The 17,375-nt window shown below is 42.1% G+C and overlaps 2 protein-coding genes across 11 annotated transcripts in view; one reads left to right on the forward strand and one right to left on the reverse strand.

The window, feature by feature from the left end:
• The window catches only part of RELCH (RAB11 binding and LisH domain, coiled-coil and HEAT repeat containing), an 80,912-nt gene extending 67,525 nt beyond the window's left edge, over nucleotides 1-13,387 (reverse strand). For all 7 annotated transcript variants that reach the window (XM_042806765.1, XM_042806762.1, XM_042806761.1 and 4 more), the window contains exon 1: nucleotides 12,688-13,387. In XM_042806765.1, the coding sequence (XP_042662699.1) occupies nucleotides 12,688-13,198 (511 nt within the window). In that variant the 5' untranslated portion in view covers nucleotides 13,199-13,387. The remainder of the gene's footprint in view (nucleotides 1-12,687) is intronic.
• A 194-nt stretch (nucleotides 13,388-13,581) lies between these two features.
• PIGN (phosphatidylinositol glycan anchor biosynthesis class N) overlaps nucleotides 13,582-17,375 on the forward strand; it is a 109,866-nt gene continuing 106,072 nt past the window's right edge. For 2 of the 4 annotated variants that reach the window (XM_032992010.2, XM_032992013.2), the window contains exon 1: nucleotides 13,626-13,641. The gene's annotated coding sequence lies outside the window, so the exon portion shown is untranslated. Of the gene's footprint in view, nucleotides 13,642-13,730; nucleotides 13,938-17,375 lie in introns of those variants that run through there. The other 2 variants (XM_032992011.2, XM_032992014.2) reach the window with 2 other exon arrangements.

Raw genomic sequence — 17,375 nt, forward strand, 5'->3', positions numbered from 1 at the left:
TGCCCAGAAATCAACGTTTGTATTAGGATATACACAATAGAAACCATTTAAGATCATACCAGGAGCTATAAATCCAACAATTCACAACTTCCAACTAGTGAGTCTCAACCGGTTTTACAACCTTAACGGTCCTAAATAAAACCAAGGGGTTTTATGATTTTAATGCCCAGAAACTGCCTTAAGCACCACATCTGCATGGCACAGCAGAAATTTGCAGAGTTGAAACTTGTACATTCACCATTTAGATTTCTCCTTATCATTACAGTGTTCGTGATAACAGCAAACTTCTGACACACTCTTTACATAAAGCTTGGTATTATAAAGAGACATAAATATTTGGATTCAGATTGCTTAAAGTGAATTAAGATGTGCTGTGGAACACCAGCTTCATAGACAGTTTCCTGATACCATTATTTCCCTTCCCCAGTAATGCTGATCCTCCTTTCCATTACAAAAGTTCCTGCTCCAGTTATCACCATCCCCCAAGCATGTTGTCATTACTAAAACCAAGCCAATTTGGGTGCTAGAAGTCATTATGTCAGTAGCGTTCAATTTGAAGATAAGGTTTAAAATGAAAACTGTCTTCATGGATTGTATTGGTGGGACCTGAATCCACACAGAGAACTGTGTACAGCTATCCAAACAAATGCTGAAGGGAATGAAACAGTAACAGACAACTGCCTACAAATGGTATCACAAGCAGCTGAACAGTATCTGCTCAGTTGAGTATCCCACTAGATGATACATGTTGCAGAACTCCATCAAGGGGGGAAATTATAGTTTCCATCACACAACTCAAACTAAATGGTTAGCTTGAATAATGTAACAAGACTTGTACCACTACCTCACTACTGCCTTTAAATATGTGGTGTTGGCTGCTGCAGGTGGTTCCCGCTGTTAAGGGAAGGGGCGCCCAGTGCTGAAGCACTTCAGCTGAGACTTCTCCTGCCCAAACTGGCTCCACAGGCACCGGTGAATCATCAGTGCCCAGGTTACACCCTGCCAAGTCCCAGCTGTGGGGAAATCCCAGCCCCTGTTGCCCTGCCACAGCTCCCACTGCAGACGGCCTTCCAAGGAGGGGGAAGGGGAAGGGGAAGGGGAAGGGGAAGGGGAAGGGGAAGGGGAAGGGGAAGGGGAAGGGGAAGGGGAAGGGGAAGGGGAAGGGGAAGGGGAAGGGGAAGGGGAAGGGGAAGGGGAAGGGGAAGGGGAAGGGGAAGGGGAAGGGGAAGGGGAAGGGGAAGGGGAAGGGGAAGGGGAAGGGGAAGGGGAAGGGGAAGGGGAAGGGGAAGGGGAAGGGGAAGGGGAAGGGGAAGGGGAAGGGGAAGGGGAAGGGGAAGGGGAAGGGGAAGGCAGGGCTGCTCCCTCTGCCTCCAGTGCTGGTGTGGCTACTTGCCCCTGCCACCCACCTGGAAAGACAGGCTGCCACCGCAGCCAGGCTGGGTGAGGTGCAAATGGCAGCTCCACCCCCTTGCACACACAGTGTAAAGCCCTCGGCTACACCCCAGTCTCTGCCCCAAGGAGCATACAAAGACCAAGAATTCCATCTTTTTCCTTGAAATTCAAGGACAAGCAATAACGATACTATGCTTGTACAAGAAAAGTTCATTTCACTTCTACGAGTGTTCACTTGTACTGAAAAGTATCTGTAAATCTGAAACAAGGCTGTTGCCACATTTTAAACTGGTGAGCGAAACAGCTGGCTAGCCACATTTTAAACTGGTCAGAGAAATAATTGGCTACTAGAAATTTGGGGTTGATAAGCTTCCATGTGGAACAAGATGCAGTGCAAAGTGAATCTTTCCCAATCAAGATCCGAGCAGCTTTCCATTGGGTATTCCGCATACTAGGACAGAACCTTCCCCAGTGTAATCCAGACTTTACATGAACTACATGGTTATATGTAGGAAGAAACAGCTATAGGCACACAGCTCACACATACCATAGGAAGATACAACCTTTTGTGGAAATAGTGAAAGTCCAAAGTCCCCTAGGCTGGATAATAACTTACGCCTATCATGCTGTTACAGAACCATCATCTAGACTCTTAAGGAATCCATCCTCACACATCACTGTCTGGAGAAGAAAAAAGCCACTGCTTTGTATTAAAGTAATAAAACAAAAGCTACTTTTTGAAGACATTATACCTGATCATTTAATATAGTTTTACTTGTCATTTACTGTAGCCTTACAGAACAGGAACACGCAACATACCATAGGCTTGGAAAAAACTGTTATGGAACATTCTTCATGCTACTGGAAACAACAAAAGATTTATATAGAGAATTCTGAATATTTATCTAAGCAGAGATCCAGAAGCTTTGCTTGCAGAAGAACTGACTTTTTTTTTTGGGGGGGGGGGGAAGTGATAATTTTTTCTTCTTTACTTTAGAGAAAGTTTATATGTTTTAACAGTGGTGTTAGAAGCATCACACAAACAACTTGATCCTCCAGAAGCAATTTGATTTGATAATAATACACCTTCTTCACTATATTAAATAATTACTACATAGGATTTCACTAGGCAGAAACCTTAACAAGGCCTCTCAGTTCAGTCTCAAGTACAACTCTACTTAAACCATTTCAGGTTAATGCTTTTTAGCTTCTTCTGAATAAAACAGACACTGAAGGTTACATAAGCTGAATGACTGTCACCATCAAAAATTATTTCTTAGCATCGTCACCTTGATGGCTAATTCTAGAAAAGAAAAAAAAAAAACAAAAACAAACCAAAACCAAACAATAGGACCCAGGATGCAATTCTCTGCAGCAGTAGAAATAAGTTGCACTTCATTCTTGAACTGATCATTGCAAATTTTTGTAGAATAATTAAAATAGGAAATTGCTAAGGTTGAATTTTCTTATAAATTACAAAACCCATGATAATTTAACCACCAGACATGCTACAACTTATTATATGGCAGTAAATTAGACTTCAAATGTTATGAACTACCATACAATGAAAGTAGTTGAGGATCATGAATGTCAGAAAACCATGTAATTACGGCTGTGAGAAAACTCAAGCAAAATTTTCTAATTCTGAAGTACTCTTTCCAAACTAAAAAGTAAGAAGCTATGAAAGACCCCTACTGCAATATTTTTTCAACCTACAACCCATGGACTAAGACAAGCTTTAATATAATGCAAGACATAGTTCCATGTAACTTTAGAAAATGTACATAAGTCTTTCCTGATGAGTTGTGTGATTGTTATGATTTAAGTTCTCCCTCCTTCCAACATATACATACAACTCTGCTTCTGTAAAGGAATCTCTGATGGAAAATTTTCCAACCAGAAGAAGATTATGTCATAAGGGGAACAAAGCTGAAACTTTATAGGGTCTGCAAATCAAAGGTTGAAAAAACCCTTCATATACATCTAGAAAGGACAGAACTACAACATATGTTATAGGGTACAGTTTATCTTTACGTTTAGGACATCCAACCTGATTTTCAAGTTCAAAGAGATACAGGCAAACCAGCAAGTACTCTGATAGCAGCTCCTGATTGAGAAATTTCCTCAGGAACTACTCACATCTCTCTTTTTGATCTGTGCTACAGGTACAGTAAAAGAGCTGTTGAAGTTCAGTCCTAAGGAAATGCAAGTGCATACATATACATTTTAGATCTGTTTCTGTTGGCAGCAAAGAAGCCAGCAAATTAGGTACGTTGCCTATGTTAAATATTCAAGACCTAGAGTAAACTAGCCCTTACAGCCAATTTAACAGATGGCCTGCTCTCTCCTAGAGATACTGGTCTGAAAAAAATATATGCTTGAATAACTTGAATTTTCAGCTGCTCTGCACAATACCATAGGCACAAAACAGCAGAAGCCAAGTAAACTGGGGACAGACACTATCAGACAGAAAGAATACATTTTCTCTTGTATGTACTTGAACATGCTTAAGCCCTGTATTAGTACTGAACTGCACATATGTGTATGTGAATAAATGAACTTGGAAGTAGGATAGCATTCACAGAAGATGTGGAATAATGTAAAAATATGAAGAGCTTTCTGTCCTTTCTACATTAAATCAAAGAATCAGACATCGTTAACACTTTAACAAGTGATCATCAATTTACAGTTTGTATTTGTGACTGCATGATGGAGCTACTGAAATAGATATGTTGTACAATACATATGAATAAATAATTAATTAACACCCCATAAATGATACTGTAAATTTCTTTAAGCCTTACCAAATTTTGCAACTCTGGAGCAATAATACTTTGACAAATCTTAAATGGCTGCTACATTTAAAGCTTCTGACATATTTCAACTTGTTCCAAACTTACCAATGCTGGATCAGACAGCAAAGCAAACTTGATCCATGACAGAAGATATCTGACCTAGCATAAAACCGTTCATGGTAGAAACAGACTTATGCATCAATTTTTTAAACCAATTTCAACTTGCAGAGTAAATTTTACCGGATCAACGCATTCCACATTGCTATGATAACTCTGAGATGGAACTAAGAGCTTTTAAGTAATTCATTGCATCAAGCACTAAATTGTAAGCACCTAACCTATCAACCTTGTTTTGCAATTGCAAGTCTCCTTTTGCTCTTTCCCAGATGATCTTATTCAATGAGACCTGCTGAATTTTCAAAGTTGGTATGTTCTGAAAAGAAGCCCTCAGAAGCAATGCACTTACAAACTACCTAGAACAGGCATTCAAGATGATCAGATAACACTAGCCCATGATGGGCAATGCAAACTAGACTGAAAACAAATGATCAATACATTTACCTACTTCACATTACTAACAAGCTATGAAAATTCAAAGAATATGTGAGGGTAAAAACACCAAAGCTATTTGGAGAAAACTAACCTATGCTTGCTGGCCAAGAACAGCAGAAAAAAAAAGAAAAAAAAAAAATCAAAACACAGTCACAAAATGTGTAAAGCAAATACTTTGCAGATGTATTGCAGTAAAAAGATATAACCCTTACTCCTATGAGAGGCACACAGCAGAAGCTCGTGAGAAAGATTAAATTAAAAGTAGAAAATAGATAGATCTGGCACCCTAGCACAGAAACGACAAAATGACACACACTCCCTGAATTGGGTTAAGAAACAGATGCACCTGAGCTGATCTCACAGAGAGCCATACAATAGCATCCTGCTTTTGTGGGGCACTTACTGCATAGACAGTCTCAGGCAGCATCCAAATTAGTTGAGTCTGAAAGAATTGAGCCAGCCCTGCACAAAGTCATTTGAATGTTGCTGCAGTGGACACTGAGGTCCAGAGGCATATGACCTTGGGGTCATATCAAACCCAACCTGGCTCCCTCCATATGTGCTACAGTGCGCTTGAGCTACCAGAGCTTTCCAAAAGTAAAAAGCTAAGGGAGAAGCACGGCACAGAGGTACTTCTTCCAGCTCAAGACCCCAGCTGACTTCAGCAGAAATCAGAAAGCATCAACAGCATCAAATTAACTCCATATGCTCAATGTTGCAGCACTGCGTTTCTCAAAGTGTGTCAACTAACTTGCATTACAAGGACTTTTCCATTCTCCACAGTAACCCAGCTTTCTGTTACACTCTCTGCCTTCAAGCAAAATTATGTCTAGTCCTTAAATGGTTGTCTCTGCTGAGGGACTACTTAAGATTTATAGTTAAAATCCCATCTTCATCCTCAAGCATTGTAGTCTCCCAATTTTCTTCATATTTCGATTCTAATATGTTCCCCTTTCCCTGATTTCTACATTTATCTCAGGACAGTAGTAAACTTTCCAGTTCAGTTTTAACTAATCTGCATCCACATGGATTCTAGAAAGAATTAAATGTGTATTTAAAAACAAAAAATTAAAACCTAGCAACTAGAGTGTGAAGCCTCTCCTATGAGGAGAGACAGAGAGAGCTGGAGCTGTTCAGCTTGGAGAAGAGCAGGCTCAGGGAGCATCTCATGAACGTGCGCAAATACCTAAAGGGAGGGTGCAAAAGGGATGGAGCCAGGCTCTTCTCAGTGGTGTCCAGCAACGGGACTAGAATCAACAGGCACAAACTGAAACACAGGGAGATCCCTCTGAGCATCAGGAAACACTTCTACTGTGGGGCTGACTGAGCACTGGCACAGGTTGCCCAGAGGATTGGTAAAGACTCCCTCCTCGGAGGTATTTAAAAGCTGTCTGATCATGGTCCTGGGCAACTGGCTCTAGGTGGTCCTGCCTGAGCAGGGGGTTGGACCAGATGACCTCCAGAGGTCCCTTCTCACCACAACCATGCTGCAATTCTGTGATTATTTTTGCCACGATTTCCCTACTCCATTAGTTTTGTCAAATGACAAAACAGCTGATAACTCTCTCCCCCCTCCAACATCAAACCAAGATGAAAAAGTACTTGTGATATAAACAAGAAACTCTTATTCTGCGAGTTTTTATGTAAGAGTACTTCCTTCAATTCAACAGCAAAGTAATCAGTTGCATCACCATCATGCAGTGTTATATTGCAGGAAGGGAAGATGTAAATTGCCTTTCCCCTATGATGTACCAGGGGAGAGTTCAGTATTTCTGAAAGGCTTTTTCAGCTTGGTCTGTCTTAAATAAATTCAACATACTTTGTGCCATGACTCAGGAACGTGCATCATAAAAAAAAAAATACGACCTTTACTGAATCACTCAAAGTTTCAGCCTATGCTAGAGGAGAATTCAACTCAGTTTCTTGAGCCTGCATCTTTACAATACACTAGAAAACCAAATACAAATAATACATCGAAGATTGGTAGTTATAACTCTGAACACACAACCGTATATGGTTCTAGGACTTACTTTTATATACTGACAGGAAAGAGACTTCTGATGCTATATTTCAAATAGTTTCATATATATAAACTACCTAACTCAGAATTTGTAACAAATCTTACTTTAATTTGAAAGTATGAGAACTTCTTAAAAAATATTTTTTCCATATTTTCATTAATTCTGAATTTATAGAAGTCCAGTATTAACAAATTTTAAATTAACAGAGATGATCAGCTTCCAACATCACTAATAATCAATATCTACTTTATCATGATTTGCTTGCAAATACTAGACCAATCTTTTTATATCAGGTAATGAATCTTGTATAAAATTTCTACAAGTGCTTTCTCAACTGAACAGAATTTGAGTCACATTTTCCATCAAGAAAAAGTTTTCTCAGAGGAAGAAAAGCTACAGGAAACTTGGTATAACTTATACGGAATTGAAACTACCTACAGGGACCTTAAAGAAGCCTCCAGTGGTTGGTTCTGAAATGCAAAGCTCTAGCTAATCTTATTGCCGCTTCCCTTCTGCTCTTACCCCTTCCCAAAAAATCTCTCCCCAACAGCAAAACTGTCAGAAGGAAATGTGTGCTGCTTCAGCACAAAGCCTGCTCGCTTTGCTGAATCTCTCAACCAAGGCATGGTTAAACTCACACATAACTGAACTAGCTACAGTGCCTATATATAGAGGTTCACTTCTGCCTTGCCCAACAAATAAAAGTAACTCTGGCTCAGTAACAGAAGAACGTAGTCAGGGCTAAAGCAGCTAAATTCCCCACTGCATGTATGTCAACATACTAAGAGAACAAGAACACACAAATAAGTTACTACGAGGTAAAATATAATGTGGACATATGATATGCCTGCTACTCAGTGATAACTCAGTATTTGTTTGCCTAGTACTACTCGCTGCTAGTCTGTCCTCCTTTGCCTATCAATGTCATCCTTATCTCATGCTACCTTATCTTGTTATTTCTTTGTGTAGTTATACCCCTATGAGGGCTAACCTGTCTTTGGAACTCTATCATTACATCCCGAATCACCCCAACACAGGTTCTGGCCAAAGGTTAAACTATCCACTCACCCATCAGAAACAGCTTCTAGCAGACCTGGTTTCACTCATTTGACAACTCCAACAGTTGTCTTAAACAGAAGTCTTAAACTAAGAAGCTCTTAAGCTATGAAACGTATCTCACAGAAAACTTTTCAGAAATACCAGTGTCAGTAAAATGGAGGGGAATTTAAAGCAGTCACAACTGGGGAAAGTCCATGCGGTTTCTCTATCAGTAAAGCTAGCACCAGAGCACTAAGAAACCTCTCAGGTTTCATCCAGACATTACTGTTTTCTGTCAGGTCTGCAGGGAACTTGTCTCCCCTTTCCTTCAGCGTTACATACAAACCTCTTACTCCTTCAACTGTTTTCTGTACTTTTAAAGAGACAATATTCACTCTCTCCCATCTGCCGATACCAGCAGCTTTGATTACCTATTTATCTGCACTTTTCCTTCCTGTCCTTACAAGGAGGAGCACATTTGTCAAACCAGGTAGTACAACCACTGTCTCACCTGCAAGTCATCATGCCACCTCATGGCATTTGGAGAAGGTAGCCAACAAGACTAGATATTTTTTCTTACTTTCATAAAGTAACAAACAAGACTTGAGCTGACAACAACAAAATACCTAACAAAGAACTAGTCATTAGAAGTTATCTGACTTCTTCCCAATCTCCTATCTTATTTAGACTGCCATTTAAGCTGAGATATAATGAAGTAGTTTGAGGTAGCCCTGTTCTGACATATATTCATACAAAACAAAAATCTGGTGAAACGCTGATCATGACATGGGCCTGCACATAGTCACAACGTCTGTAACTCAGAATTGAGAGCTGTTACCAAGACAGCCCTTTCTCACAAAAGCATAATCAATATGCTCTTCCCACATAGCTTCTTCCAGTAGGACTCATCTGAATTTCAAAGGCTACAAGCAAAACCAGAGAGATACTTCACAATGTCAGAAACAAACAAAAAAACCCAATCCCAAATTGTAAACAAAGCCAGGAGCTTCTTATGAAGAATCCCCAATACTTTATATTTTTGTACTCATAGATTAGCTGTCCCCAGAAATTTATAAACAACTTTATTGTGGAAATAACTAAAACCAAATCATCTCCTGAAAAATGTTAAGTGTAGCATAAATGTTCAAACCCCTTCTTTATGATTTCCATTAAAGCTATTTCAAATTTTGAGAATGCTGATCTTTTGTAGCCGTAAACAAAAAATAAATTGCAGATTTTAAGACTGAAGTTAGTTCTAACAGTGTAAGCTGCATCCCTTCAGGAAAGGGCATTTGCCAAGCATAGCAATCAAAGGGCATCATGTCAATCAATTCAAAAATAAAAAAGGTTTCTCTACCCTCTATGCTCAAGCTTGAATTATGGTCAAATGTATATGTGGGAAAACATCTGAGGTTCAGGAACAGGGATGAGACATTGGAATCACAGTTTTATTTCTCAATTTCAGTTGTCTAAATTTGTACTGTACTTTCTTATGCAAAGGTAATAGGGAAGGGGACATTTAATTTTAATATGTAGGTGCTAACCAAAGCATTGTAAAAGATCTAGAATACTGTATAAAGGAGGGACTTCCAAACCATACCATTCACATGAGTAGCATTAGAAAAGCAGTAAAGAAACGGTCTAGCAGATGTGAAGCAACTGCTATTGTAACCAATGGAAGAAGCTGTTGTAGAAGATCTAGCAGAGATACAGGACATGAGGGATAACTGTACACAACTACTGTGTATCTAAAGGAACAGTGTTGACTCCTTTACAAAGTGAATTTGATTCAAACTAGAAGAGTAAGTTTGCTAAACACAATATACAATTCTGTATTTTTCATTACAGTTTATCTCTGTTTGCAGCTGTGACTACTGCTGCTGGCAAATGGGTGCTTTTTTAAAAAAACTAAGAAATCCCAGTCATCTGACTATCATCTGCTTTTATAACTAAGTGCTCTGAAGCATAGTTCAAAGACAAAAGCACTTCTAAGTCACTAGCTGACCACATGATGCTAGTTGTTTAAATCCTAAGATACTTCACCAAGAAGTCTATAAAGAGAAAGATAAGAAAAAACAAAAAAAAAAAAAATCCAACATGCACTCATAGTTTAGCTTTGCCTAAAATGACTCTGAGAAATGCCAATAAACACTTGCACTGAAATTCTCCCATTTTGTATAGGAACGCAGAGTACGAAAGCTTTCCATTGCTCTGTGGAAATCCTCAGGCAGCATTCCAAACATATTTCACATTCAAAAAGAATTGCCAGTCCTGCTTTTTCTGCATCCACTCAAATTATCAAAAATGTCAGTGTAAACCAATAGAAATTCATCGAGCTTGGGGGCAGGGAGAAGCAGGTGCAAAGCTAGTGCTGAGAAGAAATTCTGGATTTAGATATCAACAGAAATAAGGAAACTTTTTTTTTTTTTTGATCTGACCACATTAAGAATTTTTTTTTCAGTGAAGCATAAAATTCAATTGACCTTGAAATGACAATCATGCCAAATTCCTCTGCTTTCCACATCAGTACTTTCTATGAAGAGAACTATTGATTTATTCTTTTGGCATGTTAAAGAAAAAGAAGGTACCTCTGCCAGTCTCCATGGGTGAATCCACAAATGAGGATACAACAAACTAGAACTCTCAACAAAACTGAACTTTTTTACTAACTTAGGAAACTATTTAGACTTATTGTTGGACCTGACCTGTGGCTTAGCCCTCTACCTAAATCCAATAATACCAGATGTTTAAGTGAGAAGAACTCTTATAAAGACCATATAATTTTCAGCCCATCAGTCTTCTGAAACCTATTTTTTAACATTTGTACATTGGCATAAATTCAGAGGCATGAGACTATCAGCTCCTGTTGACCACAATGAGGCTGAACAGCACTGTCACAATTGCTAGCTCAGTGCTAGACTCCAGACTGCAAGAAAATCCGATGGCAGTAAATTAAAAAAAAAAAAAAAATTCTACTTGAGCTATACAAAACCACATTTTTTTTCAATTTGTTCTGTATCTGTCACTTTTCAATGTCACTCAATGTGAACTGTCTTTTCAGTCACTGCTGAGATACAGAAATCCTTTGAAAAGCATATGCTACAGGTTTCAAGACACTTACACTTAACCTCTAACACAAGGTCTAGTGTGATATTTATTTTTAGCACACCTCAATATGATTAAACTGCTCCAAAGTAAGTTTCAGCCCCTCTCCCTCTCCTCTTGTCTCCTTCCCCCACCCTTTTTAAAATAGTGATGTCCCATCACCATCTATCAATCAGCAGGCCAACACAATAATCATTAATATGTTCTCGCATAAGTGTATATTGGTCTAGGATTGCAAGAGGTCATTTTTTTGCATGCATAACACCACAGGTACAGAGGCAGGTGTTTTTATAATTCTACTGGGGTATGTCCATTAACAATAACTGGAAACAACATATCATATTAACAAAGAAAAAAGAATGTTTAATCAATCAGATGAATTGACTAGAATCCCCAAGGAAGCTGCTTTTAATGAAAGGAATTTGTATCAGTTTGAAGTCTGGAAGCATGAAGTTTTCCAACATTCACCAATCTTATCATAAAGACCACCACACTGAAGCTCTCAGCTGGACAAAGCCAAGTATGAAACTCTACGTATTCATAAACAATGTAACCCAAATATAAACAATGCAGCATGAATTTAAAAAAAAATTAAAAAACAAAACACAAAACAAAAAAAAAAAAAAAAAAAAACAAACACAAAACACCCATACCATTTTTAAAAGATATTGAAAAGCAATAACAAGTTGAAAGTTTAGATGTCTCCTATTATAGCAGACAGTATTAGTTATTTCCAAATTTTAAGTCTAACTGCATGCCTTTGCAACATTAGCAACTTTTTAAAAAATAACCAAAAATATTGGACTATTTACAAAATTACTTTAGGTGTCTTAGAATACACATAAATAAACATTTCAACTGTCTGCTAACCACAAGTTCTTTCATTTCAATACCTTCCCATGAGTTCATTAAGTCCTCAAAAGCCAGGTGGCTGGGCAGCTTCTGTCAAAGGCACTTCCACAAGCTACCTACCTTACCTCCTTTTCAGAACTCTCCACTTCTTGACAGTAACATTGAAAAGACACACAAGTAATTTTATTCTAAGCCATCTGTTCTACTATTAAAACTCAAAAGCTTTTAAGGTCAGCTACGTGATGATTTTCCAAATATCCGCACCACTTTTTCTCCCATAAGCTATACTAACCTAGTATATTTACTGCTCCCCAACTCCAAATCCCAAAATGGTTAGCCAAAGACTGCAGGCGGTTGGTAAACACACCAGCCTTAATTATAGGAAACATTGTATTAGTTGTGCATGACCTGTGAAACTCAGACCTATCCTTGGATGACTTAGCCATTCCAATGCATCAGCAGAAATAACATGCTGGCTCCTGACATCCTTTTTTTGACAATTTTTAGACTTTGAATGAAACAGCCACAGCTTAACACCCAACTCTCTCTCTTAACAGAATAAAACTTATCTCTTGACAGTAGGCACTAAAGAAGGCACAATAAACCCTGAGAAAGCTAAAAATTGAGGCTGAAATTTCCATCCCTCCCCTTCTGCATTTGGCCCATCCGTGACCTTCACGGGAAGACTGAGGCTCGACAAGGTACGTGAGCAGGGACCAAGCTATCACCTATCCTGCCGCCCCACCTTCTCAGCCCCCGGCTGCCCCGCTCCTGCAGCCTCCCCCGGTCCCACACGCGGGTTACACAGAAGGAGACACGGGGCAAAGCACCTCTGCCCCGCCGCCCAGCTTCCCGCAGCGACAGGCACCGGCAAGGGCCGCACCGCGAGGCACCCCCAGCGGCGGCTGCCCCCGCTCCCCCGGGTCACTTACTGAGCTGCCCGGAGCCGGGCTCCCTGCCGCCGGTTCCCCCGAGCACGCTGCCGCCCGGGCCGCCCAGAGCCCCGCCGGCGGGCGGTGTGCCGCTCTGCCGCTCGAAGTTCCCGGGGTTGGAGAAGAAATCGCGGAGCCGGGGCAGCTCCCGGCCGCTCTCCAGCAGCTCCGTGTGCAGCTCCAGCGCCGTCAGCAGGAACTGGTCCCGCAGAAGCTGCGCCGCTATCGCGTCCATCGGCACCCGCGGCGGCTCCCCCGCGCCGGGGCCCGCTCCGGCCCCGCCGCCCGCCCCCGCCCCGCCGCCGGCATCGCCCGGCGCCGCCGCCCGCAAACCCGGCAGCTCCTCGGGGCTCCCCGCGGCCGCCGCCTCCTGCTGCTGCTGCTGATACGCCGGCCCGCCCGGTTCGTTACTGCTGCTGCTGCCGCCGCCGGGTCTGGGCTCCTCGGGCTCGTCCTCCTCGGAGTCGCTGAGGAAGGGGTTCACGCTGCTGCCCCCGCCCGCCGCCGCCATCTTGCAGCCCCGCACAGCGCGACCACTGCCACGGCGCTCCCTCGGCAAAGCCCGCACGGAGCCGCCACCGCCGCGGCGGCCGCTTCTGGCGGAGCCGGGGCCGGGGCCGCTGCCAGACCCTCCCTCGCTGCTGCGGGCGCTGCCGACAACACCGGTACCGGTACCGATCCCCCCCCCCCCTCCCCGCCACCGCCGTTACCACCGCCCCCTCAGCCACCTCCCACCGGCCCCGCTGCCGCTTCCGGATCCCACTTCTCGCGAGAGCTGCCCCGGCCAACCACGGACAGCGCCTCGGCACCCACACCCTGCCCCTCCCGGCCGCGGGCCCCGCCCCCTTCGCGCGCGGGCCGGGCGGCAGCTCGGGGCGGGGCTTGCGCCGGGCCGGGGGGCGGGAATGGCCCGGCGGAAGCGGAAGTTGCTGGGACTGGCGGCACGGGAGAAGAGTGAGTCCTGGCGCGTGCGCACTGGCCACGCGCCTCGAGGGGGGAAAGGGGGGGATGGGGGCGGCCGGTGGCCGGTGCTTTTAGGGGGTCGGTTCACCGGGTATGGGCCCCGCGTCTCCCGGGCCCCGCGGACCGTTGGGCGCTGTGGGGGCCCCGCGGCGGGCGCCTCTGGGCTGGTGGGGTGCGACCCCGGCCCCGCGCCCTCAGGTAGCCGCCAGCCGGCCCCAGGCCCCGGTTGTGTTGCCCTGGGCCACTGTGGGGTCCCCGCACCCCCCGTGGGCCTGAGCCGGCGTCAGGTGTGCCTGGTGGGCTTTAAATTCGGAGTGGGGTGGGGTGGGGTGGCGCAAGTGAGGGTGGTAGTCAGCTGGGCATCTGGAAGCATGACGCTATCGCTCCTAAAAAGATGATGCAAGGATGGTTCTGTGTGCGTTACCTGGCAAGAAACTCGAAGCTGGTGTAACAGCAGGTAGTGTTTGCCACGGAAGGAGGTTTAGGCTCGCTAGGAATCCCAGAGAACAGGTTCAGCGTTGGCTCTGTTCAGTTAGTTTGAAAATAATGTTCTATTCCCACTAATAGCTCTGTTTGTGTAAAGCTAAGTCACTAGGAGTTACTTGCTTTCCTGAAAGCAAAATTGAGGCTGAAATCTCAGTAATGAAATAAGAATGTTTTGCAGCGATGCTGCCATCTAGAAATTATTTGGTACTGTGACTGCAAGCTATTCCATTTGTATCATGATACTATGCTGTAAAGGACTGATACTTTCTTTTTGCTTTTAATTTGCATAAATTTTTGTAAATAATGTAATTAATTTTGCGTTCTGTCCTATAATAAACTTTGAATGTTTTTACTAACTTACTGTTTTATGTTGTCCATATGCAAAAAGAGAGAGAAGTAGGGGAGTGTGAACTGGTTGTAGCATAAAGTAAAATGGTGGTATATTGAAAATGCTTCAAAATTCGACTCGGACCACAATAAAAAAAAATACTTCACTGTTGGTGTTTTGGTGGAATTAGGAACCCTTAAAGAAATCTTGTGCTTTTTACTTTCTGGAGAGGTAAAGCATGTTAAGCATAAACTTGATAATAGTTGATACACTAGTGTTATGCTGCTTCCCTTAAAATGGAGGGGAAAAACTTACTGCTGGCCTGTGGCAGCCTCTAGCGGCAGTCGGCAGAGTTTGCAGGTGGTGTGAACTTGCTCAAAGGACGTTCAAACGCTCAATTCTGCCTTTAAGAGACTCATTTCTGCCAGTGTCTGTGTGCTGTTGGAGTCAGGACTAACTTTTCTCACTCTTCCTCACCTAAAATAATGTAAAAGTATTCTTCTGTTTCAGTACTTCGAAAGAGGTTTGGATTTATGAAACTAACAGAAGTATTTCCAGATGTCAGTTGCTCAAAAATAATTTATGGATGGCTAGGACAAAGTTAACACAGCTGAAATGTGTATTCCAGAGCAGAAGGGTATAAGGAGAAAAATCTGCTTTTAACAATACTCTTAAACCCACTTTCTTATGGTATAGCAGAGGGGTATTGTTTTGAGAGACCTGAGAAGAAAACCAGACAAGGCAAGTGTAGCACCTTGGGAGGATGTTGGTAGTTTGTGCTTAAAGACCTCTGTCATTTCTCTGAAACCGCGTCTTCCAGTTTTAGGGGCATGTTTTTCAATGAGAATAGCTTGTATCAGAACTTAGTAGTTACTTGTGTGTTAAGTACGGATGTAGCTTTACCCAGAGAAACTGAGTTTAGAAACTGTTTTACTTCAAATTGCAATTTAACAAAATAGTACAGTGATGTGAAGGGGCTCTTGAAAAATTTTCCGTCTCACCAAAAATGTGATAGTGTCCCATGAAGTCAGATGAAGACCTGAATTAATCAAAGAAAACCCCAAGAATCCCTTTGAATCAAAGTTTGGCTGTGTTTTTCTACTTCTAAAATGGTTGCTTTGAAGCATTACTCTGAACAGTGGGTATTTGGAAGCCTACCATCAAAAATACATGAGCAAACACAGAGCCTAACGAGTATTGTAGAAAGCTTGTTCAAGCTTGATGTGTGTATTATATTTTTGTGCGAAAGTGCTGTACAGTTGAGTGAGGAGACATAATTTGGGAATAAAAGATACAGCCTTTTTTGACACCACAAACGCTAGAGTATTGAATTGTTAGGCTTCATTCTCCCTAGTCTGGAAGGTGGAGTGTGTTGTCTGGAAATGTAGGCTGCACAGAAAGCTGTTGCAGAGGGTGGGAGACCAGTTTGAGATCGCATGCCTCACCATGGTGAAAGACAGTGCAGTTGGGGAAGGGAAGCGGCACACTGAAGTGAAGTATGAAAATGATCATTGTAAAGTCATTCTTGACCTCTGAGGTCTAAAGGTACTAGTCTCAAATGAAAAGCTGCTTTGCTTGAATTTGTTAAGGTACCTTTTATTGAAGCTTTCTGGATGTCAAGACTTGGCCTGTTTTTTGAGCTTTGGTGTTGAAAAGGTCTTATTTATTGCTATCACTGCAGAAGCATTGGCCAACTTGCAGAGATGTTGCTGTACTGACTCCATGCTCCTGCTCTGTGCTTTTGAGGGTTGCCTAATTCACCTGATTCCTCTTTGTTTTAGTATTTGCACAGTTTTACAAAAAAGAACACCCTTATTTTCCTTATACAGCCTGCTGTTCTTCAGTCACGTTCAAATATAAGGGGGAAATATGATAAGAGATTTGAGACAGCCTGTGGAGGAGGTCATGCAGGCAACTGCTACTCCCATATCAGCTATTTTTGTAGCAAAGCCTGATAAAATTTATTTCCCTTGCTGATCTTAAGTATTCTGGAAAAACATGCTTTTCATTACAAGAAAATTCATACAGATGGTAGAGTACGGGTAAATACCTGCTACACAGAAGTGAATAATAGACTTTTTCTGTCATCTCAAAACTAGATGTTTGTGTCCTCCCTGGGAGCGGATACTAAGATAAGTAGACATTGCCTTTGTGTTCTTGACATGTAACTGTATTTGATGTTTCTCTCAAAATAGTAACGGTCTACTCTTTGTAGTCTTCTATCTACCCATACTGTATCGCTCCCCTCTTCTTGCCAGCAGAGAGATCAGGAAACTACAAGTGAGTCTCCATTTGCAGGGGAAGACCTAATATGAAAACTGAAGTGATGTTGCCTATCTGTTCCCCAGGTTTCTGGCTCTGTCTAACAGTTTTCACCTTGCTCTCGGAGTTCTTTTTCTGCAGTGAAACTATTGCTTTTTTTTTTTTTTTTTTCCCAAAAAAAATTGGAGTGGTGGGGATCTCTAACTTTAAATCAACAGTGCCCCATATTGCAAAGAGGCAGAATACTAGTTACCAGAATAATTTTCTGGATCTGTTAATTATTAGAGTCAGTCAGCAGCTGAAATATAAAGGTGTCATATAGAAAAGTGGTATGGCTTTGTCTTAAAAACAAAGGGTGTTTACAAGTTGATATAAATGATAACAAATGGTAATTACTTTGTTAGTAGGGATAGCTGTAGGAGCAAAAAGAACTTTGTTCAAAAGTGAATGGAGTATTTCAGGCTGCAATAACTGATAATTTGAGTGGGGTTTGCCTTATATACACTTAGGAATATGCTTACTATGTGAACACCTTACTGCTGTGGCTGCTATTGGAATGGTTAAAGAGGTGACTCCTTTTCATAAAAACTTCTTACTAGACCTGAAAGTGTCCTTGGACAAATACTGTGTGTACTTACTTTACTACTTG

Source organism: Tyto alba, unplaced genomic scaffold (genome assembly GCF_018691265.1).
Source record: "Tyto alba isolate M040663 unplaced genomic scaffold, T.alba_DEE_v4.0 Super-Scaffold_48, whole genome shotgun sequence".
Classification (NCBI taxonomy): Eukaryota; Metazoa; Chordata; class Aves; order Strigiformes; family Tytonidae; genus Tyto; species Tyto alba.